General features: G+C 38.6%; 1 protein-coding gene and 2 long non-coding RNA genes across 12 annotated transcripts; 2 read left to right on the top strand and 1 right to left on the bottom strand.

Moving 5' to 3' along the window:
* The first annotated feature begins 138 nt into the window (after window positions 1–138).
* Window positions 139–5,583, top strand: LOC133743059 (uncharacterized). 8 transcript variants are annotated; one of them, XR_009862917.1, is made up of 8 exons: window positions 139–671; window positions 869–1,562; window positions 1,663–1,813; window positions 2,910–3,018; window positions 3,096–3,383; window positions 3,537–3,584; window positions 4,488–4,555; window positions 4,692–5,170. It is a non-coding gene; the product is annotated as an uncharacterized LOC133743059 (long non-coding RNA). The 8 variants fall into 8 exon arrangements; XR_009862918.1 differs by having other exon boundaries at window positions 151–671; window positions 869–1,085; XR_009862922.1 differs by lacking the exon at window positions 869–1,562 and adding an exon at window positions 5,272–5,583 and having other exon boundaries at window positions 166–671; window positions 4,692–4,829.
* A 380-nt stretch (window positions 5,584–5,963) lies between these two features.
* LOC133743499 (uncharacterized) lies at window positions 5,964–7,996 on the bottom strand. Of its 3 annotated transcripts, none has more exons than XR_009863146.1 (5): window positions 7,480–7,996; window positions 7,236–7,401; window positions 6,919–6,992; window positions 6,781–6,809; window positions 5,964–6,387 (listed from the first exon to the last, which is right to left on the bottom strand). It is a non-coding gene; the product is annotated as an uncharacterized LOC133743499 (long non-coding RNA). The 3 variants fall into 3 exon arrangements; XR_009863144.1 differs by having other exon boundaries at window positions 7,236–7,364; XR_009863145.1 differs by having other exon boundaries at window positions 7,236–7,357.
* Window positions 7,997–12,676: 4,680 nt separating this feature from the next.
* Window positions 12,677–14,067, top strand: LOC133746234 (glutathione S-transferase U9-like). Its single transcript, XM_062174412.1, has 2 exons — window positions 12,677–13,088; window positions 13,486–14,067. Exons 1-2 carry the CDS (start codon window positions 12,768–12,770, stop codon window positions 13,864–13,866), a joined length of 702 nt encoding a protein of 233 aa, XP_062030396.1. The 5' UTR covers window positions 12,677–12,767; the 3' UTR covers window positions 13,867–14,067.
* The last annotated feature ends 75 nt before the right edge of the window (window positions 14,068–14,142 follow it).

Here is a 14,142-nt window from a genome sequence, read left to right as displayed (position 1 = left end):
TTTTTGGTTTTTAATATTAATTTCCTAACTTATCATCTGTGGTTGTAACGTGCTAGCAACCCCATATTATTTTATGTTGCATCTATACATCTACATCTTCTTGCTTCTAGTATCAAGACTCGGAGCTTCTGCTATCCACCTAGGTGACCCTCACCTGCTGTCTGTTAACAGCGCGTGGGGTTCAAACGCTGACAGAACAGTGGCAAACCAAAAAAGGGGTGTTTGACTTGGTAATTTTTTTTTTACCAGTCTGGTTGCTTTTGACATGTATGGGTTTCAGATTTTCAGTTTTCACGTTCTCACTTACCTCGACGCCTCCAAACTCCAAACCGAAGCCGAGCAAAAAAAAACCGTAGATCTGCAACATCGCCGGTGAAATTGGATTCGAGTGTTGGTGTTGAAGAAGGAACAGCTATTTGGGCTTGACGAATGAGCATGGAAATGGAGAAAATTGATAGAAAAAAGGCGAGATTGTCTAGGGTCGGCCATCGGAAGACCGCAGATCTGCCACAGCCCCCTTCAATTTCTATCCGATTGTTTGTGTAGCAGGCGGCGCTGAAGAAGGAAAAGATACCGGGCTTGAGCCTTTGAGAACAAGTCCAAATCGAGGTCACTGAATACCAGAGGAGGGGAGGTTCTCCAAGTGAATTTTGTTATAAGTCCCCGGCAAGGTGACTACCTTTGCCCTTATTCTCTATTCAATTCAAATTCCAAACCTTTAAGCTTCTTGGGTCGTAGCAATTGTTGCTACTGTTATATATACACGATTTGTGTGTATGAAATGGGTAAAAAGAACCTTGCTTTGTTATGACGTTTAAATCAATCGCGTAATTTTGAAATCATTTTTCATATATATGCTGCCGATCAGCGGTTTTGGCGTGGCTAAAGTTTTGGAATCTGGGGATGCAAAGTTTAAGCAAGGCGACTTGGTTTGGGGAATGACTGGCTGGGAAGAGTATAGTCTCATCACTTCCATTCAGTATTTGCTTTAAGATTCCCACCACCGAATCTTAAGAGTATAGTCTCATCACTTGGGACTGGCACCGATGTGGATGTGCCCTTCTCTTATTATACTGGAATTCTTTGTATATATCCCTGCTGCCCCTATTATTTCAATTGCTATTACTACCACTTTCTAATTCTTCTTCTGCAAAATTGCCTCTGCTTGAAACAAAAAGTTGGTGCATTATCTTCGTATGTCACTCATTGTATTGGCTTCTTCTTATTTATGCTGAATGGTGAGACTGGTGAATCTAGGGTGAAACAGGATAAGTCGGTCAGCTATGAGTAGAGAAGAGGCAGTGACAAATAATTACATGAATGCTGTGAAATATGATGCAGTAAACATGTAAAATGTTTGTCATTAATGAATTCGATTTCTGATAGCTTTCAGTTCTCCTTACAGCTTTATGTCCATGCATCTTTTTGGTAGTCTCTGTATATAGAAATTTCTCCTAAAAAAAACATCGGTTTTCTTTTCTTTTCCTTAATTTCTTACCAACCTGAAAGTAGATATCTATTTGTTTTCTGTAAAGTTCAGAAATATAGAAGTGATCATACTGGTATGTGTTTTTGATAATGGCATATGTTTTTGATTCATGAACTGGTTTTCAGTATACTATAATGATGGAGTTTTAATTTTTTTTTTTTTTTTGACTGGAGGTGTTAAAGTTAGTTCCTTTAGATTGAGCGAGTGATCGAAGTTGTAGCAGAAAGAAGAACATGAGAGTTTGGTCTGGGTTTGCCCCCAAAACACGTATGGATCTCTCTGCCATTTCCCAAGTTTGAGACTTTGTATTCGCCTTGACTGCCGGTATGTCATCATTTAATTTTCTCTATTATTCTTTAGTTTCTGTATTCTGTTAGGATCGTTGCATCAATTATTGCTGTGCTTGATCTGGATTGCTGCAATTAGGGTTCGTTGCATCAATATGAAATTTATTGATTTTGATTTCTTCAATTGGAGTTTTAGATCAGTAGGGTTTGGATTTGAGTAATTGGGTTTTGGTTGCTAAAAAAGGGGAGAGAGGAGTGGGATACGCCTTCTTCTGCATTATTCATTCATTCTTCAATTGCAGTGGTCAAACTCAGATTGCTTAATTTTGTTTTGTAGAGAGATTGCTTATGAATTAATAATAATAACAAATTATATATAAGTTATTGACAAAAGATGACTTAACAGATACATCGTTTATTATTAAATTAAGACTTACTCTAAAAGATAGCTAGCTGCTAAAGGAATCAATATTGATGCTTCCTTTATGTATATATTCTCCTGTGTGTTTCTTTATTCCAAAACCTGAGGGAGATGGATCGACTTTAGCAGGACAGGACCGTTTTGGTTTTTTTTGGTCTCTTGCGTTCTTAATTCCTGAAACTTCTAGAGTGATATTATTCTCTTTGTATCTATATAGGATAGGTGGTTTTTTTTGGTCTCCTGCGTTCTTAATTCCTGAAACTTCTAGAGTGATATTATTCTCTTTGTATCCATATAGGATAGGATTAGTTGCTAACATTGCTTCTGGGTTTTGTATTTTTAGGCTACTTATAGAAGTTCTGTTGCATTTTTATTATTCTTAGGCTCTATAGTTTAAGAGGAGGAAAAATCACATTTGCTCTGGATTTGGTCTAATGGTTATTTGCATCTCAGGGTTTTGTTTTGTTTTGATTGCGCAAGAGTTTTTGTATTATTTTTTTAACAATAACGAGAAGCTCTCAGGGTTTTGTTTTGATTGCAGAAGAGTTTTGGTTTTTCTTATTTTATTTTTTTTCCGGAATCACAACCCGATTTGTTTGTAGGTTTTGGTATTTTTCCCCCCCTGGGGTTTCTGGGTTTGCTGTGTTTGCATGATTTTTGGGATCATTTGAACTATGGGTTTGATTGTATGAGCTTAATGTCTCTGTTCAAGGTGTGCAAAGCGGTGGATATATAGAATTTCAGATTAAATCTCCTCCAACACAGCAGAGTGCATAGTTTGTGTGAAACGATTAAAAATGGCCGATGAAGCCAACAGAGCTGTAAGCCCCTCTTTATCCTTTCTCAATTCTCCAATTTCTTTACTTGCTAGCAATTTACCACAGTCAATATTTTACAGGCATTCATGGAGTTTCAAGGTCGCATGATGAGCTCACCACCAAACTGAAGCAGTTTTTTTTTTTACCCACTTCAGTACAGATATATCAAATATGGTGAAATCGTGACTCATTAATGGAGAATTCAAATAGATTTAAGGTGCAGAACTATAAGTAGTATTAATCATTTCAAGATGCTAATGCTGGTGGTATTAATCAAATAAGCTGAAGAACTAGCCGCCGCTCTAGCAGCAAGAAAGTGTCATCCTGTAGAAAATGATACCGATGCGGTATGAATATCAATTTCTTGAGTAAGTGACAGCGCACCACCCCCCCTTAATCTTTTCTTATTGTTAAAACATACCGAAAAGAGAAATTCGTGGTAGTAGCTAGAGTATATTGTTTGAATGGTTATTGATGAATTGGATTCAGACCAGTTACTGATAAAGTATTTTTCGATGCAGGATGCTGATCAGCTTTTGGAATCTAAAAGGAAGGATTCATTGATATCGGTACTTATTGTTAAATTTGACTCCTTTACATCTGAGTATTCCTGTGAAATGTAGAAATCTAGCTAAAGTGTGGTCTTTTTTTTTTTCTTTTTTTTCCCCCTTTAATTATGGTGATGAACTTTCAGCTTTTATAGAAGTGTTAGATAGGTGTCTTCTGTCAAAGGAGTTTCTTGCTTCATGTAATTGCAATCCCAAAGTTCTTTTCTCTTGAATGCGTGTACTCAGGGTGTGTTCTGGTAATTGGTGCAAAAACTTGGTGATGCTTTGGTTTAATTTTTAGCCTGAAGTTGAGTTAATGCACGTTTGTTTTCATTTGGTTGGTATGTGTATGAGAGATTTCACCTGTGTGATGTAAATGCAGATGCAAATGTTCTTGTTCGACTAGATACAGTACAATATATATCTATATATCCCATATATACGTATGCATGATTCCTGCACTGTGTATATCAGGTTCATTGAATGACATATTTTAAAATGAAGAACCAAGCTTTGAATTAGCTATTCAGCTTCACCATTAATGGGTGCCATAAATCTTTAGGCAATTAGGATTTAAGTGTTTGTTAACTGAATGAAATTCTACACACTCACATGTTGCCACACACCTGTCTTGATGACTATAACACATAACCAGTATTATATGTTTTGAGACTTTGCATAGATACAGACTGAACTTTCAGCATTCTTGCCAACTTCATCTCTGTAGAGTTAACTCCTTTAGGTTCCATAATGCACTCGAGTGCTTATCTTTGTAAAGTTCTGTACAAGCCTATGCTGCACTAGCGTTTTTTGTTGCTAATATGTAGAATTTCATGTTTTTAAATTGAAGTGATTCTGAAGTTGCTGTGTGTTTTAGTTCCCCCCCCCCCCCAACATTTTTAATCCTTTCATTGTCTTATTTAGGTACTATCTGTCATGCGATCCAGATCAAGTATGCTTTGTTCTGTCAGTCTGGCATTCAATATGATTCAGTAAGAGTTGGTAACTTTCCTGATATATTCCATGTTTTTGTTTTTTGGTTTTGGGTGGCTTTCATGTGCATAACATATTGAAACATAACAAATTAACCATCTAACATTGTTTACATCCCAAATATATCTACTGCAGGGCTTTAATCTCCAGATTTGTAACACATAACGGTTGGTGGTACCAAGCATGTCCACACTGTTTTCGACAACTGAAACAAAAGAAGAACAACGATCTGCTAATCTGTCTGGAACACAATATGCAAGTGCCTCTTCCATGGTAACAACTTCATCCTAACTACATCATAATATGGGGGCTTTTGACCATTGGAGCAGTGCTCAATTTTCTTGGATGTGGATTGCTTTGGCTTATAGTCTCACAAAAGATTGCTGCTTTGCCTTTGTGGGTGATGAGTAGTTCAATCAAGTTTGAATCTTGATCATCAAGTCTGATTTTGGGTTGTTTCTGTGTATCGCTTCCCTTTTTTGTGGGTACCAATAGTTAGCCTTTTTTGTTTCATTCTGATATGTTTTGTCTGATAACCTTGATTACTGAGTTTAATTCATTACTGCATTTTATATTTATGCTTAGCGCTTCTGAAATGAAATTTTTGAGACTGAGATTACAAAGGCTTTCTGCTATCACAATTCTATTTGTTAAACTTGTATAAGTTAGGATTTATAAATTCTTGATCCATGTTCTATGTCCTTGAAAAGGATAGTGCTTGGTATCACACTTGAGTAAGGAGATTTACGAAGGCTGTCGTGGTTGTGAGTCCAAAGGAAAACTATTGTACTGCTTGCTTATACTGCTGTCATCAAAACAAGGTCGGAGTTGCTGCATAACACTGGATTGTAAAACTTCCTCACTATAGTTTCTTGCCGAACCAAAATTTGTACAACTAGTGTGGTTGTTGAGCAGCATTGTAAGCTCTGAGACCTACTTGTGTATATATATGTACAGACTATTTTTGTATGGTTGCACCATTTATCCCTTTTTGAATTATGGGCATTGTCGGATTGATTGATTTCCATTTTGAAATTTTTGGATCGCACATTCTTGTATTCCTCTTTGTGCCCCCCAAGTTCCTCTTCATTTTGATGAATCCTTGGCCAATTAAGGATAGCATCCTATGCATTGATACTGGGAAACCTAAACCAATTACCTTAATAGACCTTTTCTGGAACCCCGAGAACCCTAGCTGATATTACCATACCAAAACTCTTAATTATTTGCCGAGTTAATTATGATTTTATGACAAACAAAAACACAGATTTCTCAATCTTCCTCCTCACGGATTTCTCAATAAACATTGTTATATTTTGTAGCACCATTCAATTGTCGATATTTAACTCAGAATATACATCAACATAGCAAACCTAGAATTAAGACAGAATTATGGCGACTATCATATGTGAAACCCAAGAGCAATTCTTTACAATCAGAGTGGAACAACAATAATACAACTTAAACATGACAGAAATTTGGAGTTCGGGGTTTTGTTTAGAGTCAAACACATAACAAATTCGGAAACGTGACCGCCCTAGGCCAACAAATGAATCAAACTACAGTTTTTAACTGTAGTCTGATTACCATGTTTGCTGTTGTGATAGGTTATGCCTTTCATTCCAACCATCCATGCTTCAAAGTTAATGTCAACTGATTCTACACTTTCTGGAAAAAATACTAGGGTTTTGATAGTTTCATATACATTCAGAAAGTAGAAATAACGTCTTGAGCTGCATTTAAGTGCTCGTACAACATTTGATTGACGCTTGAGCATTTCTGATCTTTCCCCTCCAGTCTTCTGAATGTTTCATTGCACTTCCTACAAAGCCTGAAAATAGAAAAAGTTTTTGCATTAGCAACATGCAGCATGCATTTATCCACAGGAGAGACTCTGAAAAAAAGGAGGATTTGATGGCTTACAATTGAGTATTAATTAATAAATACAGCAAGTCTCTTCGAAACATAGAAGATGAACTTCATGCTAATCAATCTAACAACCCAAAATATGAGGAAAAGCCCAAAATGCAATACATCAAAGACCCAGATCAAATCCATACAACTGATTTAAGATTCAGCAGTAAGTAATTTCCAAAAGAAAAGCGAAGCTAAATGATTAAACTGTAATGAGTAAAGGGTTTCATTATCTGGTGCTGCATATCAGAAAAGTTCAAAACTTTAAGAGCCCAGATCGAGCAAACTTGAAAGAGAAATAGGGTCTAACCTCAAATGTGTTCTTCAGCAGCTCATCAACTGTAAAATTAAAAAGCCAAAAAAGATGAACAAAAAACAGAGATCAAATTTCAGATCAAACAAAAGGATGATCCATTTACATATTTGAAATGGGTTTTTCAAACTCTACCTTCCTCCATTGTCAATTGGAACTGCTTGATCAGTACTGGATTAGGAATACCCATCTTCTTTTCTGCCAGTTCCCTTTGCAGATATTTAAACATAAAGAAAGACTGCAAATTTTAGTTCAACTACCGTAAACCCGAAACAAATTGCAGAAGCATTTCAATTCCGTGTTAATAAAATTCATAGACATCCCAAATTCAATCAATCTAAGCTTTTATACATCAATTCCGTATATCCATCTCCACCACAAAATTACAGATTTAATTAATCTCAATATCCCAACAGAAACACATTCACAACTCAAAGGCTTGCAATTCTCACCTTGTACCATTTCTGCCAGAGACAATAGTCTCAGTAACCTGCTACTTCATGCAGTCCTCATCATCCCTTTAAAAATCAATCGAAATCAAGACCAGAAGCTCCCCTTTACATTTCAATTTCCCCTATTTCCTCCGAGTACGAAATTCAAGAACAACAATCAAAAGAACTGAACATTAATAACTCCATTAGAGTGAAATTGAAACTCAGCCTATTAACGAATAAGAGGCTTGGATGAATGGGTTACCAGAACGAAGAGGATAATCCGGGGGCGTCCGTGGCGGCTCTGGTTGAAATCAGAAGTCGGGCCCTTGGTTTTGATAAAAGGAGAGGCACTGACTCCATTCTTGGAGGTATTGGAGCTCGATTCGATTTGGAGAAGGAAGACCGGAGAAACCCAGGGTCTAGGATTCCGATGATGGAACATGCGGGGTCCTTCGAGGTACGGCAGGCGGCGAGGCTTCTGGATTTTGATGTCCGACTTCCTCTGAGCACGCTGATGGCGGGGGTGTGTTGAGGAGATGGCCGAAACTTGATGAGAGCTAGGGAGCAGCACCGTCGCGACTTTGATGGTCGCGTGATGAGGCTGGCGGCGGTGGATGGCAGTGATCCTCTTGGGTTTTGATCGGAATCGGGTCTAGAATCGATTGGCGGCGGCGTGTTTTGAATTGGTGGCCGGAAATGGTGGTCTCCGATCGAGAGAAGTGGAAAGGAGAGAGGAGAGAATTAGGTGTGCGGCCGAGGAAGAGAGAGAGATTGTGTTGAGTTTCGAGGGTTAGTTTCTATAAATACCAGTGGACATAAAGGTAAAATTGGTCCGGTGGAGGGAAAGAATGAAAATTGAAAATTGAAAATTAAAAAACGCCGCCGTTTTATTTATTTAATTTTTTTCTTTTTTTTTTAAAGAAATTAATATAAATTTTTTTTTAATTCATTAATCACTGTTAAACAGTGGACGGTTCAATCAAATAAAATAAAAATTGGACAATTTATTCATGTCATACCAATTTACTACTAACAATATAAATCAATAAAACTAAAAATAAAAACATGGTACATCTCAAATATTTTCAGCAATTTAAGTATAACTTATTTTTTAGGGTTATTCAAAAATAAAACCCTCCATAAGAAAAATGGGGGAGGAAATGGAATTTTTAAAAATTCCCTGCTGGATGTTGTCCACATACGAATATATGGTAGTGGTAAAAATTTAAGCGATTTCTGTCTTCGGTTGGGCCCCGATCTACCCGATCAACACGATACCCTAAATAGAACATAAAACAAATATGCTCGTAACCGGTGCTTGCCAATTCACTTTTTTCTATCTTTTAGCTCCCACACTCTCGTGGGTAGGGGGTCTACTTACGGATGTAAAAATTCCAGAATGTTTGTTCGCGCATGGTGCCGCTCCCCTTAGGGAAGTTTGCGTGTGCAAAGTGTTGACCGCTCCGTTGGGTGCCTTATTCACGGTAGATCGGCCTAATTTTTTTACACAATACCTATCACTGTTCTATAAACATATGAGAATTTTCAGATTGATCGATTTCCATTTCAAAATTTTTGGATCGCACATAATCCTTATATGCCTAGTAATGTAGTATAATTTGTTAATTAGGCTTGTTACCCTCCTCAAGCAAAATGGGGGAGGAAATGAAATTTTTTTAAATGCACCGTCAGATGTTGTCCGCATACGAATATATGGTAGTGGTAGGAATTTCGGCCATTTCCGCCTTCGGTTGGACCTCGATCTACCCGGTCAACTCGATACTCTAATTAGAACATAAAACAAATATGCTCGTAACCGGTGCTTGGCAATTCACTTTTTTCTATCTTTTAGCTCCCACACTCTCGTGGGTAGGGGGTCTACTTACGGATGTAAAAATTCTGGAATGTTTGTTCGCTCATGGTGCCGCTCCCCTTAGGGAAGTTTGCGTGTGCAAAGCGTCGACCGCTCCGTTTGGTGCCTTATTCACGGCGGATCGACCTATTTTTTTTACACAATACCTATCACTGTTCTATAAACATATGAGAATTTTCAGATTGATCGATTTCCACAATAAAAATTTTGGATCGCACATAATCCTTATATGCCTAGTAATGTAGTATAATTTGTTAATTAGGCTTGTTACCCTCCTAAAGCAAAATGGGAGAGGAAATGAATTTTTTTAAAATGCACCGTCAGATGTTGTCCGCATACGAATATATTGTAGTGGTAGGAATTTCGGCCATTTCTGCCTTTGGTTGGACCTCGATCTACCCGGTCAACTCGATACCCTAATTAGAACATAAAACAAATATGCTCGTAACCGGTGCTTGGCAATTCACTTTTTTCTATCTTTTAGCTCCCACACTCTCGTGGGTAGGGGGTCTACTTACGGATGTAAAAATTCCGGAATGTTTGTTCGCGCATGGTGCCGCTCCCCTTAGGGAAGTTTGCGTGTGCAAAGCGTTGACCGCTCCGTTGGGTGCCTTATTCACGGCGGATCGTCCTCATTTTCTAACTCAATACCTATCACTGTTTTATAAATATAAGGGAATTTTCGGATTGATCAATTTCCATTTCAAAATTTTTGGATCGCACATAATCCTTATATGCCTAGTAATGTAGTATAATTTGTTAATTAGGCTTGTTACCCTCCTAAAGCAAAATGGGGGAGGAAATGAAATTTTTTTAAATGCACCGTCGAATGTTGTCCGCATACGAATATTTGGTAGTGGTAGGAATTTCGGCCATTTCTGTCTTCGGTTGGACCTCGATCTACCCGGTCAACTCAATACCCTAATTAGAACATAAAACAAATATGCTCGCAACCGGTCCTTGCAATTTTTTTTTTAATTTTTTTTTTTATCTCTCAGCTCCCACACTCTCCTGGGTAGGGGGTCTACCTGCGGATGTAAAAATTCCGGGATTTATGTTCGCGAGGGGTGCCCCTCCCCTTGGGGAAGTTTGAGTGTGCAAAGCGTTGACCGCTCTGTTGGGTGCCTTATTCACGGCGGATCGGCCTAATTTTTTTACACAATACCTAACATTGTTGTATAAAGATATAGGAATTTTCGGATTGATCAATTTCCAGTTTAGAATTTTTTGATCGCACATAATCCTTATATGCCTAGTAATGTAGTATAATTTGTTTATTAGGATTGTTACCCTCCATAATCATAATGGAGGAGGAAATGGAATTTTTTTAAATGTACCTTCGGATATTGTCTGCATACGAATATATGGTAGTGGTAGAAATTTCAGTCATTTCCGCCTTTGGTTGGGCATCGATCTACACGGTCAACTCGATACCCTAGATAGAACATAAAACAAATATGCTCGCAACCGGTCCTTGCCAATTCATTTTTTTGATATTTGATCTCTCACACTCTCGTGTGTAGGGGGTCTTCTCACGGATGTAAAAATTCATGGATGTTTATTCGCGCATGGTGCCGTTCCCCTTAGGGAAGTTTGCGTGTTCAAAGCGTTGACCGCTCCATTGGGTGCCTTATTCAAGGCGGATCGGCCTAATTTTTTTGTACAATACCTATCACTGTTGTATAAACATATGAGAATTTTCATATTCATCGATTTCCATTTCCCAAATTATGGACCACACATAATCCTTATAAGCCTAGTAATGTAGTATTAAGTTATTAACTTCGTTTATTAGGCTTGTTACCCTCTATGAGCAAAATGGGGGACGAATTGGAATGCACCGCCGGATGTTGTCTGCATACGAATATATGGAAGTGGTAGATATTTCAGCCATTTTCGCCTTCGGTTGGGCCTCGATCTATCCGGTCAACTCGATACCCTAAATAGAACATAAAACAAATATGCTTGTAACCGGTCGTTGCCAATTCATTTTTTCTATCTTTCAGCTCCCACACTCTCGTGTGTAGGGGGGTCTACCAACTGTTGTTAAAATTTCGGGATGTTTGTCCACGCATGGTGCCGCTCCCCTTGGAGAAGTTGACTTGTACAAAGTGTGTTGACTCATAGTCAAAATATTAACCACTTTCGACTCTATTTCAAAATCGATCCACTCAATCAACCATACTAACTTCGATATAACTAACAATAAAACACAAGTTTCCAATCTATCTGCACCTTGTTCATGACCATCTCGCTTTGCGACTTATATACAAAATCTAGAAAAAATTAATTCCTACAACCGTTCAAGGGTCCAAGTAGAGAGCTTAATTTCATAATTCTTCCTTTTCTTTTTTTTTTACTATTTTAATTTTATGTCACTGACAAATTTCATATAATAAAATGTAGTTTATTAAAATAAATGATCACAAAACAATGCATACAAAATAAAAATACGTAAAAAAAAAAAAAAATACAAAAAAGACCCAAGGCCATGGCAAACGCCCAGGCCCAACTACCACCACGTACAGGCCCATTCCGACCTCTGATCTCAACCCACTCAACAAACCATTCAACCTGGCCCAACCCCACCACCTCCGACGAACCACTCGCTGCGCTGCACAGCCACCTTCGCGGGACCGCCGCCTTCATCCCACCACCATTCCCATCGAGCCGTCGACCATTTAACCATGGAGCAGCGACAACCTTTCCATCCCATCCCTTTCCCAGATCGGACTCATGCGACCCAGTCCAAACCAGATCAAATTGATCGGATCCAAGCCGCGCCGGCACCATCTCGTCCCCACCAGGCAGTCTCCGTTCATTCTACACCCAGCCAATTCTCCAATCTCCTCCTCCCTCAACTCCCACACCGCCACCGCGATGTCCCAATCACACTAATCGCCGACTCGCCGATGTCCCAAACCTCACCTCAAAGTCATCAGTGACTTACCAAAATGTCTCACCCAATCTGAGAGCGCTTCGTCGTTTTTCTCGAAGGCTGGCTACTCCGGCAGCAAGCCTTGCTCGACCAATTCCTGCTCTGCTCTGCTCTACTCTACCAGCAGTACTTCCACGAGAAATCCCGCACCGCCGAGGAGGACGTTTTTGTTTTTTACCCGTCCCCCCTCTCTCTCTCTCTCTCAATCCAACTAACTTTTTTTTTTTTGGTTTCCCAAACCTGTTCGTAAGAAGACGGTAACGGGGGGGGGGGAGACAGATTGGGTCAGAGCGGACCCTACAACTTTTCCTTCGGCCTATGATGTTCTGCCACGTCACCCTGTCCCTCTGCCACGTCACCAGGTGAGGGTCACCTAGGTGGATAGCACAGGAATGATTTATAATTGTAAGAAAGATGTCGGCCTTTGCTAAAATCCAAATAAATATTGCTGCCCTTTCACGAAAGTTTCCACACAAGATCCAAAGTTGAAATTTCATTGATATAGAAAATGCAAATTATTTCTTAGTTTCCATCTTCTTTTTGTTTGACTATTCAATACCAGCGAAGTTTCAACTTTCAAGACTTTGGATGCATTTTCTTATTAACAAATTGGAAACTATATATTAAAAAAGAAGAAGTTGGAAACTATATATTAAAAAAGAAGAAGTTGGAAACTATATAAAGAAGCATGCTAAACATGAACTGATGAACTCAGTAACCAAGCAAAGATCTGAGAGAGATGGCAGGGAAAGAGAGTGTGATAGTACATGGGATGTGGGCAAGCCCTTACTCTAAGAGGGTTGAACTAGCCTTCAAAGTGAAGGGCATACCCTATGAATATGTGGAGGAAGATTTCAAGAACAAAACCCCAGAGCTGCTCAAGTACAACCCAGTTCACAAGAAGATCCCTGTTCTTGTTCACAATGGAAAACCTATTGCTGAGTCTCTTGTCATCCTTGAATATATTGAAGAAGTTTGGAAAGATTGTCCTCAACTTCTCCCAAATGATCCCTACGAAAAGGCTCAAGTTCGATTCTGGGTTGACTTTATCAACCAAAAGGTGAGCCTCCATGCTAAGCTAGCTTTTGCTTCTCTATAAAAGGCATATTATATTTTGATTCTTGTCCATTAGAAAATAAGAAAATGCTATGTGTTCTGGTTCATTGAGATCAGGTAGCCGGACTTTTGTTAAAACTGTCCCTGGTACGTAGCATAACATGTCACACTTTTTGGTAGCACAACATCATGAACTTGATTCTTTACTCCATTAGAAACTGATAAACATGAGTCTCAAGGCATGTTATGTTGTCAAACCTGTTGATTTGAGTTATCAATGAAGCATTAATAGACTCTAATTGAAGTGTGTAGTTCAAATTCATAGTCCGATAATGTAACATTTTAGATCCGATAGGAAAACTCTTATCAAAGGACTAATGTTTGAGAGTTACTATGTGCAGTTCACTGACATCATGATGACAATAATTAAAACTAAGGGAGAAGTACAAGAGAAAGCCCTGAGTCAGGTGCATGAACTAATTAAGGTGCTTGATGAAGGAATCAAGATCTTTTTCCCAGATGGGAATCCAACTTTTGAGGTTAAGAATTTGGGGCTCCTAGACATTATAGCAAGTACAGTGTTTTGCTCATTTTCAGCTACAGAAGAAGTGATTGGTGCAAAGATCATAGACCCAGAGAAGACTCCATTGCTGTACTCCTGGGTGAAAGCTCTGGGAGAGCACCCTCTAGTGATGGAGATAATTATTCCTCATGAAAAGCTGGTGTCAATTCTTGGGCCTTGGAGACAGAGTTTCATCAATCCTCCTCCTTCTCAATCTTAATTAATGTTGCATCACTCGGCCTTTGCATGTTCTTGCTTTGCTTTGCTTCTGTATCTTTTATTATAATCTGAATAATTGGAAATAATTTAGTCCTCATCAACTTCTGAATTCAATATGCAGGCTTTCATTTCAACTACTTTGGCTTGTAATATATCAGTATATTCCATAATGTGATTGGAATATTTCAACAATTTATACTACTATTGTAAGAGCCACTTTCAGCTTCTAGCTCCATAACGAGTTGGTACTTTATTATAGGCAAACACAGCAGGACAA

This window comes from Rosa rugosa, chromosome 4 (genome assembly GCF_958449725.1).
Source record: "Rosa rugosa chromosome 4, drRosRugo1.1, whole genome shotgun sequence".
Lineage (NCBI taxonomy): Eukaryota > Viridiplantae > Streptophyta > Magnoliopsida > Rosales > Rosaceae > Rosa > Rosa rugosa.
The sequence above is the reverse complement of the archived record's forward strand: the minus strand, read 5'-3'. Positions and strand labels throughout refer to the sequence as shown.